At 51.8% G+C, this 13508-nt stretch overlaps 1 protein-coding gene across 1 annotated transcript in view; it reads right to left on the bottom strand.

The window, feature by feature from the left end:
- Window positions 1-223: 223 nt before the first annotated feature.
- Window positions 224-13508, bottom strand: part of SRMS (src-related kinase lacking C-terminal regulatory tyrosine and N-terminal myristylation sites) — a 28315-nt gene continuing 15030 nt past the window's right edge. The window contains 1 exon segment of the mRNA XM_033410322.2: window positions 224-1267. Coding sequence (XP_033266213.1) covers window positions 1156-1267 — 112 coding nt within the window. The 3' untranslated portion in view covers window positions 224-1155.

Raw genomic sequence — 13508 nt, 5'->3', positions numbered from 1 at the left:
ACTCCTGTAGCCACATCAGTTGGGACACAGAATCCCCCAAGACCCTAAAAATCTCCCCTGTGCTCACCCTTTATACTCACCTCTTCCTCCTACTCAGAGTCACGGATCTCTTCCCCATCACCATAGCTTTGTCTTCTTGAGAATGTCATGTAAATGGAAGCCTACAGTGTGTTATCTTTTGGGTCCGGCTTTTCTTTTTTTAAAGTGTTTTTTTTTTTTCCCATTTATTTACTTATTTATTTTTGGCCGCGTTGGGTCTTTGTTGCTGCGCACGGGCTTTCTCTAGTTGCAGCAAGCGGGGGCTACTCTTCGTTGTGGTGCGCAGGCTTCTCATCGCAGTGGCTTCTCTTTGTTGCAGAGCACGGGCTCTAGGCACGCAGGCTTCAGTAGTTGTGGCACATGGGCTCAGCAGTTGTGGCTCACAGGCTCTAGAGCGAAGGCTCAGCAGTTGCGGCGCAGGGCTTGGTTGCTCCGTGGCATGTGGGATCTTCTTGGACCAGGGCTCGAACCCATGTCCGCTGCACTGGCAGGCAGATTCTTTTTTTTTTTTTTTTAACATCTTTATTGGAGTATAATTGCCTTACAATGGTGTGTTAGTTGCTGCTGTATAACAAAGTGAATCAGCTGTACATAGACATATGTCCCCATATCTCCTCCCTCTTGCGGCAGGCGGATTCTTAACCACTGCGCCACCAGGGAGGTCCCAGGTCCGGCTTCTCTCATTCAGCATAATGCTTTGAGAGTCACCCAGGTGATTACGTGTTTCAGTGGTTCGTTCCTTTTTAACAATGAACAGTATTCCGTGTGTGGATGGACCGCAATTTGCTTATCCTTCACCCACTAGGTGATGTTTGGGTTGTTTCCAGTCTTGGCAGTTATGAATAAAGCCACCATAGGCATTTGTGTACAGGTTTTTGCAAACATAAGTTTGAATTTCTCTTGGACAAATGCCCAGCAGTGGGATCGCTTGATCATTTGTCAGGCATGTGACTCACTTTCTAAGAAGCGGCCACACTGGTCTCCAGGGTACTGGTACCATTTCGCATACCACAGCAGCCTGTGAGAGTTCCAGTTGCTCCACGCCCTCAACAGCACTTGTTCTCGTCAGTCTCTTGTTGGAGATTTTGTTTTAGCTCTTCTAATGGGCGTGCGATGCTATCCCATCCTGGTTTTAATTCCATTTCTCTTATAACTGATGACGTTGAAGAACTCTCCCTGTGCTGAATGGTGCATTCTCTTTAGTGAAGTTCCGTTCAGGTCTTTTATCCTTTTAAAAACAAACAGCTTTATTGAGATGTCATTTACATACCGTAAAGTACATATATAGAAAGCGTAATGCAGTGGCTTCTAGTGTATTCAGAGTTGTGCAACCACCATCATAATCTAACTTCTGAACATTTTTATCACCCCAGAGAGAAACCCCGCGCTATTAGGTAGTCACTCCCCTACCCCGAAGCAAGCCCCTGGCAACCACGAATCTACTTCCTGTCTCTGTGGGCTTGCCTGTTCTGGGCATTTCATATAAATGGAATCCTACAGGACCGGACACTTTCACTTAGAGTGTTTTCAGGCTCATCCACACTGTAGCATGTGTCAATAGTACCTCATTCCTTAGTTACACCATGTTTGGTCGTCATTCGTCAGTTGATGGGCATCTGGGTCGTTCCCACTTTTTACCTACTAGGAATGACGCTGCCATGAACATTCCTGTCTAAGCTCTCTGTGTGGATATATGTTTTCACTTATCCTGAGTAGATATCTAGGAATAGAATTGTTGGGTCATATGGTGACTATATTTAAACTGTTTTCCACAGCAGCTGCACCATTTTACATTCCCAACAGCAATGTAGGAGCGTTCCAGCATCTCCACATCCTCACCAACATTTGTTATGGGTCTGTCTTTTTGATTACAGTTATTCTATGGGTCTGAAGTGGTGTCTCATCGCAGTTTTGACCTGCAGTTCCCGAAAGACTAATGATGTTGAGCATCTTTCCATGTGCTTATCAGCCATATGTATATCTTCTTCGGAAAAATGTCTGTTCAGAGCCTTAGCCCGATCTTTCAGTGGGTTGTTTATTTTCTTAGTGTGGAGTTTTGAGAGCTCTTTATGTATTCTGAATACAAGGCCTTCACCAGATATTTGACTTGCAAATATTTTCTCCCTGTCTGCGGCTTGCCTTTTTATTCACTTAACAGTCATTCGTAGCACAAAAGTTTTTCATTTTGATGAAGTCCAATGCACCCAATTTTTTCTTGTGTGGAATGATCCATTGACATTGGCAAACCCCAGATCACAAAGATTTTCTCCCCTATTTTCTTCTAAAAGTGTTATAGTTTTACGTTTCACACTTACATACAATATCCATCTTGAGTTAATTTTCCTATAAGGTGTGAGATTTAGGTCAAGATTCATTTTTCTTACATATGGATGTCCAGTTCTTCCAGCATCATTTGTCTAGAGATTATACTTTCTCCATTGAATTGCTTTTGCACCTTTTTCAAAGCACCATTGGACCTATGTGTGGAGCTATTTCTGGACTCTGTTCTGTTACACTGATTTTTGTGTCTATCTCCACACCAAGACCACACTGAATCAATTATTGCAGTTTTATAGCAATTGCTAAAATCAGGAAGTGTGTGAAAAGAATAATCTCTTTAACAAATGGTGCTGTGGTAATTCTACATCCATTTGCAAAAGAATGAAGTTGGATCCCTACCTCACACCACATACAAAAATTAACACGAAATGGACCAAAGGCCCAATAAATCTATAAAACGGTTAGAAGAAAACATAGGTGTAAATCTTCGTGACCTTGGATCTGGCAATAGATTTTTAGATATGACACCAAAAACACAAGCAAAAAAGAAGACATAGGTAAATTGAACTTCATCAAAATTTCAAACTTTCATGCAACAAAGGATACTATCAAGAAAGTGAAAACACAACCTACAGAATGGGAGAAAACATTTTCAAATCATAATGAGTAAGGGTCTAGTGTTCAGAATATATAAGGAACACTTACAACTCCATAATAAAAAGACAAATAACCCAATTTTTAAATGACCAGAGGATATGAATAAACATTTATCCAGAGAAGATACACAGATTGTCAATAGGCACATGAAAAACTGCTCAACATCATTAGTCATTACGTACCTAGAAACAGACCACCAAAATATATGAAGCAAAACTGTCTGAACTGAAGGGAGAAATAGAGAGTTCTACACTAATGGAGACTTCAACACTCCCCTCTCAATAAAGGACAGAGCAACCAGAGAGAAGATAAGGAAACAGGGGACTGAAATAATGTGCTAAACCAACTAGATGGAACAGACATGTGCAGAACACCCCACCCGACAACAGAACACACATTCTTCTCAAGTGCACATGGGACAATTTCTACAATAGACCGTGTGTTAAGCCCACAAATTAAATCTCAGTAGATTTTTTAAGATAGATATCATACAAAGTGTCTTCTTCAACCACCATGGGATAAAGTTAGAAATCAGTAACAGAAGTAAAATTCACAACTTTGTAGAAATTAAACAACACACTCAAACAACCAATGGATCAAAGAAGAAATCACAAAGAAAATTAGAAAATGCTTAGAGATGACTGATAATGAAAATACAACATATCAAAACTTATGAGACATAGAAAATAATAATGCTAAGGGTAAAATTTATAGCTATACACACTTACATTAAAAAACAAGAAAGATCTCAGACTTCCCTTGTGGCGCAGTGGTTAAGAATCCGCCTGCTAATGCAGGGGACACGGGTTTGAGCCCTGGTCCGGGAAGATCCCACATGCCGCGGAGCAGCTAAGCCCATGCGCCACAACTACTGAGCCTGAGCTCTAGAGCCCACGAGCCACAACTACTGAAGCCCGTGTCCCTAGAGCCCGTGCTCCGCAACAAGAGAAGCCCGCGCACCACCACGAAGAGTAGCCCCCACTCGACACAACTAGAGAAAAGCCCGTGCGCAGCAATGAAGACACAACACAGCCAACAATTTTAAAATATAAATAAATAAATTTTTAAAGTTTAAAAAAAATAAACAAGAAAGATCTCACATCCTCAACCTAACTTTACACCCTAAGGAACTAGAAGAAGGACAAACTAAACCCAAAGCTGGAAGAAGGAAGGAAGTAGTAAGATTAGAGAAGAGCTCAGTGTGATATAGAATAAAAGCAGTAGAGAAAATCAGTGGAGCCAAAAGGTGGTTCTTTGAAAAAAATCCACAAAATGTCCTTTAGCTTCATAGGCGAAGAAAACAAAGAGAGAAGCTTCAAATTACTGCACCAGAACTAAGTCCTCCTATACATGGTCAAATGATGTTTGACTAGAGTGCCAAGACTACAGGGAAAGAAGAGGCTTTTCAACCAACGGTGCTGGAAAACTGGCTACCCACCTGCGAAAGAATGAAGATGGACCCTTACCTACACTATATACAAAAATTAACTCAAAATGGATGGAGGACCTAAAGGTAAGACCTAAAACTATAAAACTCTTAGAAGAAAACAGGAAAAAACCTTCATGACACTGCATTTGGTGATTATTTCTTGAATATAACACCAAGAGCACAGGTAACAGAAGGAAAAAAAATAGACAAATTGGACTTCATGAAAAAAATTTTAAATTTGCACCTCAAAAGAAACTATAAACAGTAAAAACGCAGCCCACAGAACGGAGGAAAATAGTTGCAAAGCAGATATCTGATGAGGAATTGATATCCAGAATATATAAAACTCCTAAAATTCGGGCTTCCCTGGTGGCGCAGTGGTTGAGAGTCCACCTGCCGATGCAGGGGACACGGGTTCGTGCCCCGATCCGGAAAGATCCCACATGCCGCGGAGCGGCTGGGCCCGTGAGCCATGGCCGCTGAGCCTGTGCGTCCGGAGCCTGTGCTCCCCAACGGGAGAGGCCACAGCAGTGAGAGGCCCGCGTACCGCAAAAAAAAAAAAAAAAAACTCCTAAAATTCAACAAGAAAACAAACAGCCTAATTCAAAAATGAGAAGAATACTTGAACAGACATTTCTCCAAAGAAGATATACAAGTGGCCAAGAAGCACATGAAATGCAGCTCAACATCACTGATCATTAGGGAAATTCAAATCAAAACTACAATGAGATACCACATTGAGAGAATGTAGAGAAATATGAACACCTGTGCACTGTTGGTAAGAATGTAAAACGGTACAGCCACTATGCAAAACACTATGGTAGTTCCCAGAAATATTAAAAATAGAATTACCATATGATCCAGCAGCTCTACTTCTGGGTATATACCCTAGAGAACTGAAAGCAGGGTCTCAAAGAGATATTTGTACACCCATATTCACAGCAGAATTATTCAAAATAGTTAAAATGCGGAAGTGGATCCAAGTGTCCGTAAGCAGGTGAATGGATAAGCAAAGTGTGGCCTATGCATGCAGTGGAATATCGTTCAGCCTGGAAAAGGAAAGCAATTCTGAAACAAGCTACACCATGGGTAAAGCTCGAGGACAGTACGTACCAGGTAGCCAGTCACAGAAAGACAAATACTGTGTGATCCCACCTACACGAGACACTTAGTCAAAATCATACGAAGAGAAAGTCAAAGGATGTTTCTGGGAGGAGGGGAAATGGGGAGTGCTCGCTTAATGGGGGCAGAGCTTCAATTCTACAAGATGAACGAGCTTTAGAGACGGTTGGCGCTGATGGCTGCACAACATTATGAATGTATTTATTACCACCGAACCGCACCCTTCAGAATGCTTAAGATGGGAATTCCCTGCAGTCCAGTGGTTAGGACTCTGCTTTCACAGCTGAGGCCCAGGTTCAATCCCTGGTCGGGCAACTAAGGTCCTGCAAGCCGGCAGCACGGCCCAAGGAAAACAAAAATGGTTAAACTGTTATGTGTATTTTACTGCAATAAAAAAAAAAATTGGAAAAAAAAAGAAAGTACTAAAAAAAAATAAAATAAAATAAAATAAAAAAAGAAAGTACTGATGTGTGCTACAATATGGATGAACTTTTTTTTTTTTTTTTTTGCGGTACGCGGGCCCCTCACTGTTGTGGTCTCTCCCGTTGCGGAGCACAGGCTCCGGACGCGCAGGCTCAGCGGCCATGGCTCACGGGCCCAGCCGCTCCGCGGCATGTGGGATCTTCCTGGACCGGGGCACGAACCCGTGTCCCCTGCATCGGCAGGCGGACTCCCAACCACTGCGCCACCAGGGAAGCCCAACACGGATGCACTTTGAAAACAGTACGCTGAGTGAAAGAAGACACACACAACAGACCAGACCACATGCTGTGTGATTCCATTTATATGAAACGTCCAGAACAGGCAAAATCATAGAGACAGAAAGTAGATTAATGGGGCTGAGGGAGGGGCGCCACTTAATGGATACAGGGTTTCATTTGGGGCTGGGGATGAAATGCTTTGGAACTAGATAGAGGTGATGGTTACACAGCATTGTCAATGTATTCAATGGTTGCCACTAAATTGCCCACTTTAAAATGGTTAGTTTTAGTTTATGGGAATTTTACCTCAATAAAAGGATTTGGGCATTGCAATTTCTCTAGATTCTTATCTTTCAAAAAGGTTTTAGTTCTCAGATCACTCGTGTTTCTGTGTTAATTTTAGGATCTACAGCTTTTTAAACTTTTGCTGAGATTTTTATTGGAATCGCACTAAACCTATATGTCAGTGTGGAGGGAACCGGTGTCTTTACTGTGTTGGGTCTTCATTTATTGGGCCTTCTTTGATTTCTTTCATTAGCTTTAATTTTTGCCCTACAAATCCTATACGTGTTTTATTAGGTTTATAGCTAAGTGTTTCATGTCAGAGTGTCACCATTATAAATGGTATTTACAAAAGTTCTGCTTGTAAAATCCCTAGCATGTAGGACTACGATTTTTGCCCACTGACTTTGTATCTTGCTAATCTCATTCACTCAGTTAGGCTTTTTATAGATTCCTGGATGACAGACCACCACGTTGTCTGTGAAGAGGGACAGTTTTAGTTCTCACTTGTAATCAGTATGCCTTTTGTTTCTTTTTCTTGCCTCATTGTACGGGCCATGACTTCCAGTAGACGCTGAATATTCATCGCGAGAGTGGACATCTTTGCTCCCTACCCAGTCCTGGTGGGAGGACCCTGTCTTTCTCCATCAAGCACGGTGTCTGTTGGCCGTACTTGCTGGGAGTTCGCGGGTGTAAGCAATGCTCCTTACGAGATTGAAGACGTCCTTTTCTATTCCTCGTTTGCATGGTTTTGATCATGAATGTGTTTGCCAAAGCTCATTCCCCATCATTTGACACGAGCTCACGCTTGTGTGCTGGTGCATTTTTACAGCAGCCCCTTTAAGGCCTTTGTCAGTCATTACAGCATCTGCCACCCCAGAGTCAGCGTTTGCTGGCTGTGTGCTGCTTCTCAGGCCAGCCGAGCTTCTCCTGATGCTTTGCTTCTCCTGACGCTTTGCCCTGGCTAATTCTATTTTATTTAGTTTTAATTTTTTTGGCCGCACCGTGAGGCTTGCAGGATCTTAGTACCAGGGATTGGACCCAGGCCCTCAGCAATGAAAGCTTGGAGTCCTAACCCCTGGAACACCAGGGAATTCCCTCGCCGAGTAATTTTAGATCTCACCCTGAGGTTCGGTATTCTCGAGGAATAAACGCTGGTTTGTCGTACGCCTCGGGTGGAACTCCAGGGCACCGAAGTGCTTGCTCCTGACAGTTGTTCCCAGGTTTGTATTTGCTTTCTGGGGAGAGAGTCTTTCTGCCCTCCTCACGCCTTCACGCTGGAAACCTGTAATGTCTTTTACTACACAATTCACCCTTTCATCAACTGTATTTCTTGAACACCCACAACAGGGCTGAGTCTTTCTTAGCCACTGGGGACTGAACAGGTGCAAGGTCAGCCCTCCTAGATTTTACTTAACCAGCAAAAAAACCAATTAGGTTATTTCCAGTAGTGAAAAGTGCTATAAATAGTGACTTTCACCAAGCACCTGCCATGCGCCAGGTCCTGGCGCTTCCCGTTTTACCCACAAGGACGCTGGGAAACAGCAAAGTGCTCCCACATCGTAGGCATTCATTAAACATTCGTCAGCAGTTTTATTTCTTCTGCAGATGGTGGCCTCACCTACAGAGGCCCAGCTCCTGCTAGAGAGCCCGGCAGTCACTGCCACCAGAGAAGAGGTCTTCTGACCGGAAGGCAAGGGGCGGCCCGTGCCGTGGTTCTGGTGGGGAGCAGGTGGAGGAGCCCCGAGGGCCCCACCCTGCTCGGACTTTCCAGAGCCCTCACCTCACCCCCAAACGCCTGCGGCCACAGCAACCACGCAGGCACCGTGACAGCAAAGGCCCCTGGGTTAGAGCAGCACCCGGCCCCTCCCGTCCGGTCTTCACGGAACACCCGTCAGGAAGGTGCCGTCACCACCCCAATCCTGGCGGGAGGGGATGGGGCTCGGGAACAGCCGGGACCCAAACCCCAGGCCCAAGCCTTGCCCCCCCAGCCTTGGGAGCCCATGGCCATCAGCCGTCCTGCCCCTTCCGCAGTGCAGACGTCCTGCGTGTGGCCATCTCCAGCCCTCCCGACGATTTTCCTGTCACAGCTTCCCGGGTGGCTGGAGGCTCACGTGTTGCGTCCTGACCCCGCGCCCAGCCTGCCCACCCTGAGCCCTGCAGGAGCCTCCAAGCACACGGGCCATCACCCCCTGGGGCCAGCAGAAGGGAAGGGCTGACCTCTCCTGAGCTTGGCCCTTGTCCCAGACCCCGTCACCACCCACCCTGAAGACGGAGCAGCCCCTGCCCAGGCCTCGCGGGTCACCATTGGCCGCTGGGGTTTGGGAACCTGCATGAGCCTGTGTTTCCCCAAGGCTGGAGCCGCACCCGGGGGTGGCCAGCAAGACAGGGGCCCTGAGGTGGACCCAGCGCCTCCGAGGACACCAGACGGGGGTGCAGGCCCTCTGGGGGTCATCCCGTGCCATCTACGCATGGGCTGGGGTGGACCAGATGGAGGCCGAGACCCCTCACCCCTTCCCCCGTTCTAACCAGGGTCCCCGATGCCAGCCTTGGGGAGTGACTGGCGGAGCCCCACCTTCCTGGCTTAGTAAATACAGCCTTTACACATTCGCTTTTAAAAAAACAAACAAAACAAACGCTCTTTATGGATTATCTGATCTTGAAGCCGTTGGTGAGGTTGAGAGTGAGGCGGACAGGGCCAGGCTGGCCCAGCAGGCTGCTGGAGGGTGGCCTGGGGAGGTGCGAGACGCCGCCACCAGGGCTCCTTCAGGGAAGGCCTCCCCGCCCGGCCAGGAGTGGTCAGCACAGGGCCCCCACCGCCCCTCCTCCAGGGTCGGCCTGGGCCGCAGAGCCGCCACACCCCAGGCTCACTTCCCCCGCTGGCTGCCTGGGGCCTGACGCAGGTCACCCTGACAGTCTCTCCTCGCTCCAGGGCTCCCCATGGGACCGCCGCAGCCCCACTGGGCAGCCACCTGAGCTGACACCACCTCTCGCCCAGTGCTGCGTCCTCCCGGCTCCCCCCACAGGTGCAGGTCACCAACACACATCCTGCACCCCAACCTCTGCGTCAGCAGCTGCTCCCAAGACACTTCTAGAGGAGGGAATTCCAGACAGGAAGTGGCCACAGCGGGTCACAGCTGCGTGCCCTGCCGGCCCAGGGCCCCAAACCCTGGCGGCCAAGGGTGACCCCAGGGCACGGCTGGCCTCGCCCTCAGCCCCGGAGGCACAGGCTTCACAGGCTCTGCCCAGCGAGGGCGTCACGTGGCCTGGTCAGCCTAAGGAGGGCCCTGCCGGCCGAAGCCAGAGAACCTGGGTGGAGAGAACGGAACAGAGTTGAGGGCCAGCAAGCTCTGAATGTGGAAGAGGGAGCAATAGCCCCCAGGAAGTCTCAGCTCCGAGCTGGGCAAGGGGCAGCCAGAGAACCCCTCCCGGTACTTGTCCCCCCTCCCCGAACCCTCCTCCCCAGCTGCCCAGGCCTGAGCCAGGCCCAGGGAGCCCCAGGGAGGCAGCAGCCTGGGCCCCACGGGGAACAGATGGGGGTGTGGCTGTGTCGGGGCCGTCCCAGGGGCCCAGCACTGTTTGTGAGCCGGGCGGAGGAGAGGCTGCGGAGGCCCTGGGGGCGGGATGGCCCAGGCTGTGAGGCCGGCACAGAGTGACAAAGGTGCCACATGCTCTCCCCCACCCCATCCCCTGGGGAGCCCCTGGGACATCTCATCTTCTGCTCCCCTCCGGGAGGCAGAACCTAACTTCAACCTCCCCATACCCACAGCCCAGTGCACCACGGCTCTCTCCAGCCCCAGGGCCTTTGCACCTCCCTGCACTAGTGCTGAGACAGCACGTCCTCAGCCTCTGGGGACTGAGCCTGGAGAGGGCAGGGGCTACTGCTCACCGCCCCTGGCACACCTGGTCTTGCACTGCCTGCCTCGCCGGCGGGTTACCATGGCTCTGGATGGCTGGAAGCCACAGCAGCAAGGCCAGCACCAGCCTCCCTCCCCGAGCCCCTCCCAGCAGAAGCCCTGGTGGCCCTCCTGGCCCTAAGCTGACCCTGTTCTCCAGAGCAGCCCCCAAGTCTCAGCTCTCTCTGCTCAGCCCCCGCCATGGGATGGCTCTACCCCAGGGGCCCCGATCCATCTGGCCTCCCACTTCTCACACTGCTGCTCCCCCCTCCCCCGGGAGTACTCGGCGTGCCTCCTGGGCCCCCGGAATGGCACCAACCCTCATTCCCCCAGCTGTGTCCCCTCCTGAGTGACCACCAGGTTCAGCATTTGGACAGGTCACCTCGCCAAACCCTACCCCCTCCTGACCATATGAGCGGTCCATGGCCCTGGGCAGGCCCCTCATGCTGGCCTCCCCAGCTTCAGGCCCTGGCACCCCAGTCCTGTTGGAGGCATGCATGAGGGGCACCCCACGAGATGCCCACACACTCAGCCGCTGACCACAGGGACACGGGAGTTCACAGAAGGGGCAGAGAGCCCTGTGGCTGAGGGTCCTTCAGAGCAAGACAAGCCTGGGTCTTGCTGGAACATTCCATCCTCCTGATGTCAACTGCACTGACCAATCTGCCCTGTCAGTGATCCCTCAGGCCTGGCTGCCTCTCCCACTGCAGGTCCTGCCACTGGCCCCCCACCCCGTCCAAGGCCAGCAGCCCCCCTGCTCTTGCCCGGCAGCTCTGAGCACTGGGCCCTCCGCAGCTCCCCCTCAGCTGAAGCCTGACAACCCCTCTCCTGTCCCCCCTCACCGAGTGGGGACCCTCCTTCTAGGCCTGCCCCTCTGCTGGAAGGGGCGCCTACCTGACTCACCCCCACTCCCCATGCCCGGCCGAGCCATTTGCACACAGTAGGTGCTCAGCCAACCCAAGCACTGGGTGAACAGAGCAGCACACGGTCCAGTCAGGGTCCCCGTCTCACTCAGAGACCCCTGTCAGCGCCCCTGCCTGGCTCCTGTGTCCCTACCACAAACCCACGAAGGCGGTGCCCTTGTCCTCAGTTTCCCCAGCACGCAGCCAGGGCTGGCACCCGCCACCTTCGCAAACCACACAACACCCAATCCAATCGTGCTTCGAGCTCGCCGGGGGCTGCCCCCCACTTGGGGACGGCCCCGATGCTGCCAGCTTCCAACCGCTGGTGTGTCTCAGGGGTGGGCAGGAGGGGTAGACACGTGCAACCGGGCAAGTCGGTGGGCTGGGGTGAGGGCGCTCTGCTGCCCATCCCAGGCAAACACGTGGTCAGGGGCTGGCAGCAGAGCTGAGACCAGAGGGGAGAGGCTGCCCTGCACAGTGGGCAGCTCTGTGAGGCCCTGAGCAGAGCTGATGGCCAGAGCCCACATGGACCCAAGTGGCCAACAACCGAGCAACAGGGCCCTGGTACATTTGATCCACGACGCTCAGGGTTTGGTGAGCATGGGAGGAGTGGGGGATGGCAAATGGCCCTTAAGAATTAAATCTGATTTGCAGTAAAGTCACGCCCTGGAGGAGGGCAGGAAGACGGCCAGGCCGTGCCTGTGGTGACCCTGGGAAGCAAAGGTCTCTGGCTGTGAAGGGAGGTTGGGGTGAGGGCTTGGGGGCCACGCGTCCCTCCTTCAGGGTCTTGTCTCACGGCTATGAGCAATCCAGCTGACCCTCGCTGTGAACCACGGTTATCTTGGAAGCCCATGAAAGATGTGGCTGGATGGGAGGCAGGGAGAGACGCTGGAACCGTCCTTTTCCCGGTGACCAGCAGAGGTCCAGTCCATGGGGACACCAGGAAGAGACGGGGAAGGCCGAGAAGGAATGAGAGTCACCTGGGCCAGGTAGCTGCACCTCTTCCAGGGTCCCCTGGCCACACTGCAACCCAAGCCAGGTCGCAGTTAGGAGGTCAGCAGCTTTGACCCCCACACAGCCCAATAAAGGGTTACATTCAGGGGCAGCAAGGCTGCTCCCCTCCTGGGGCCTCAGTTTCTCCGTCTCCTGAGTGAGAAGTTGGACTGAGGCTCAGGAATCCTGGAGGGGTCCTTGAGGGGGTGTGAGGATATAGAGGGCCCAGCCCAGGGGGTTATGGGATCTTCCTGATGGCCCCCCACCGAAGCCACCACAGATCTCCTGAGACCCTCCCAGCCAGCAGGGGCGAGACTGCCCAGCTAGGGCCTAGTGCCAAAGAGCCAGGGAGAGGACAGGGGGACTTCTCCTCCCTACAGAGGGAGGCTAGGGGTCGGGGGGGGGGCGGGGAAGGCCGATTTCCACATTGGAAAGGAAGTCCTCCTCCCGGTTGAAGAGCCAGGGTGTGGCAGGGCCCAGGCCCTGCACGGAACATTCTGGGGCTGCCCAAAACTGGGGGCCTCGCCTCCAGCTACCGGTGACATCCCCAAACAGAGGTCTTTACCCCACCCACTGACATAAGCTTCCCCTCTGCCTGCCCTCCTTTCCTCTCTCCCTCCTCCCCCACCCATGCCTTGCAAGCAGCTGGATGCAAGCTGGCACTGAGAACGGGGAGTGGGTTCCAGAGCCCCCAGAGCTGTGAGGGAGACATGGGTGGGCTCCCCAGCTTCCCAGCTGCAATGAGGTCCCTGAAGGGCTGGAAAGCTAGAGGCACACAGCTCGTTCTGGGTGGCACCCAGGCCGACAGCTGGGGGAGGGCACCCGCTGGCGGGGGCCCACGTCTGGTTGAGCAGATGTCCCCCCAGTATGGGTGAGAGTGGGGAGTGCCCCATCCTGAGCAGAGAAGGCCAGAGCAGAGGGGCACTGCGAGGGCTGGGCCTGCGGGTCTCAGCCCAGGACTGGGGGCAGCGGCAGAAACAGACCGGAAGTGCAGGGGCCACCGTCCGGCACCCCCGCCGCCTCCACGGAGCTGGAAAGGTGGAGACAGGCTGGACCAGCAGCAGGCCTGGGTCCAAAAGGATGGCCAGGGCCCGGGAAGGTGGGACGAGAGGTGGGAGGGAGACAGGCCCTGCTCTAGGACTGGGGCAGCGGTTATTTAACCACCCCAAGCCCAGGCCAGGCCTGGATGCGCTGCCCGGGCAGCCCA

This window comes from Orcinus orca, chromosome 16 (assembly GCF_937001465.1).
Source record: "Orcinus orca chromosome 16, mOrcOrc1.1, whole genome shotgun sequence".
NCBI lineage: Eukaryota > Metazoa > Chordata > Mammalia > Artiodactyla > Delphinidae > Orcinus > Orcinus orca.
Note: the sequence above shows the minus strand (reverse complement) of the source record. Positions and strands in the feature narration are given on the sequence as shown.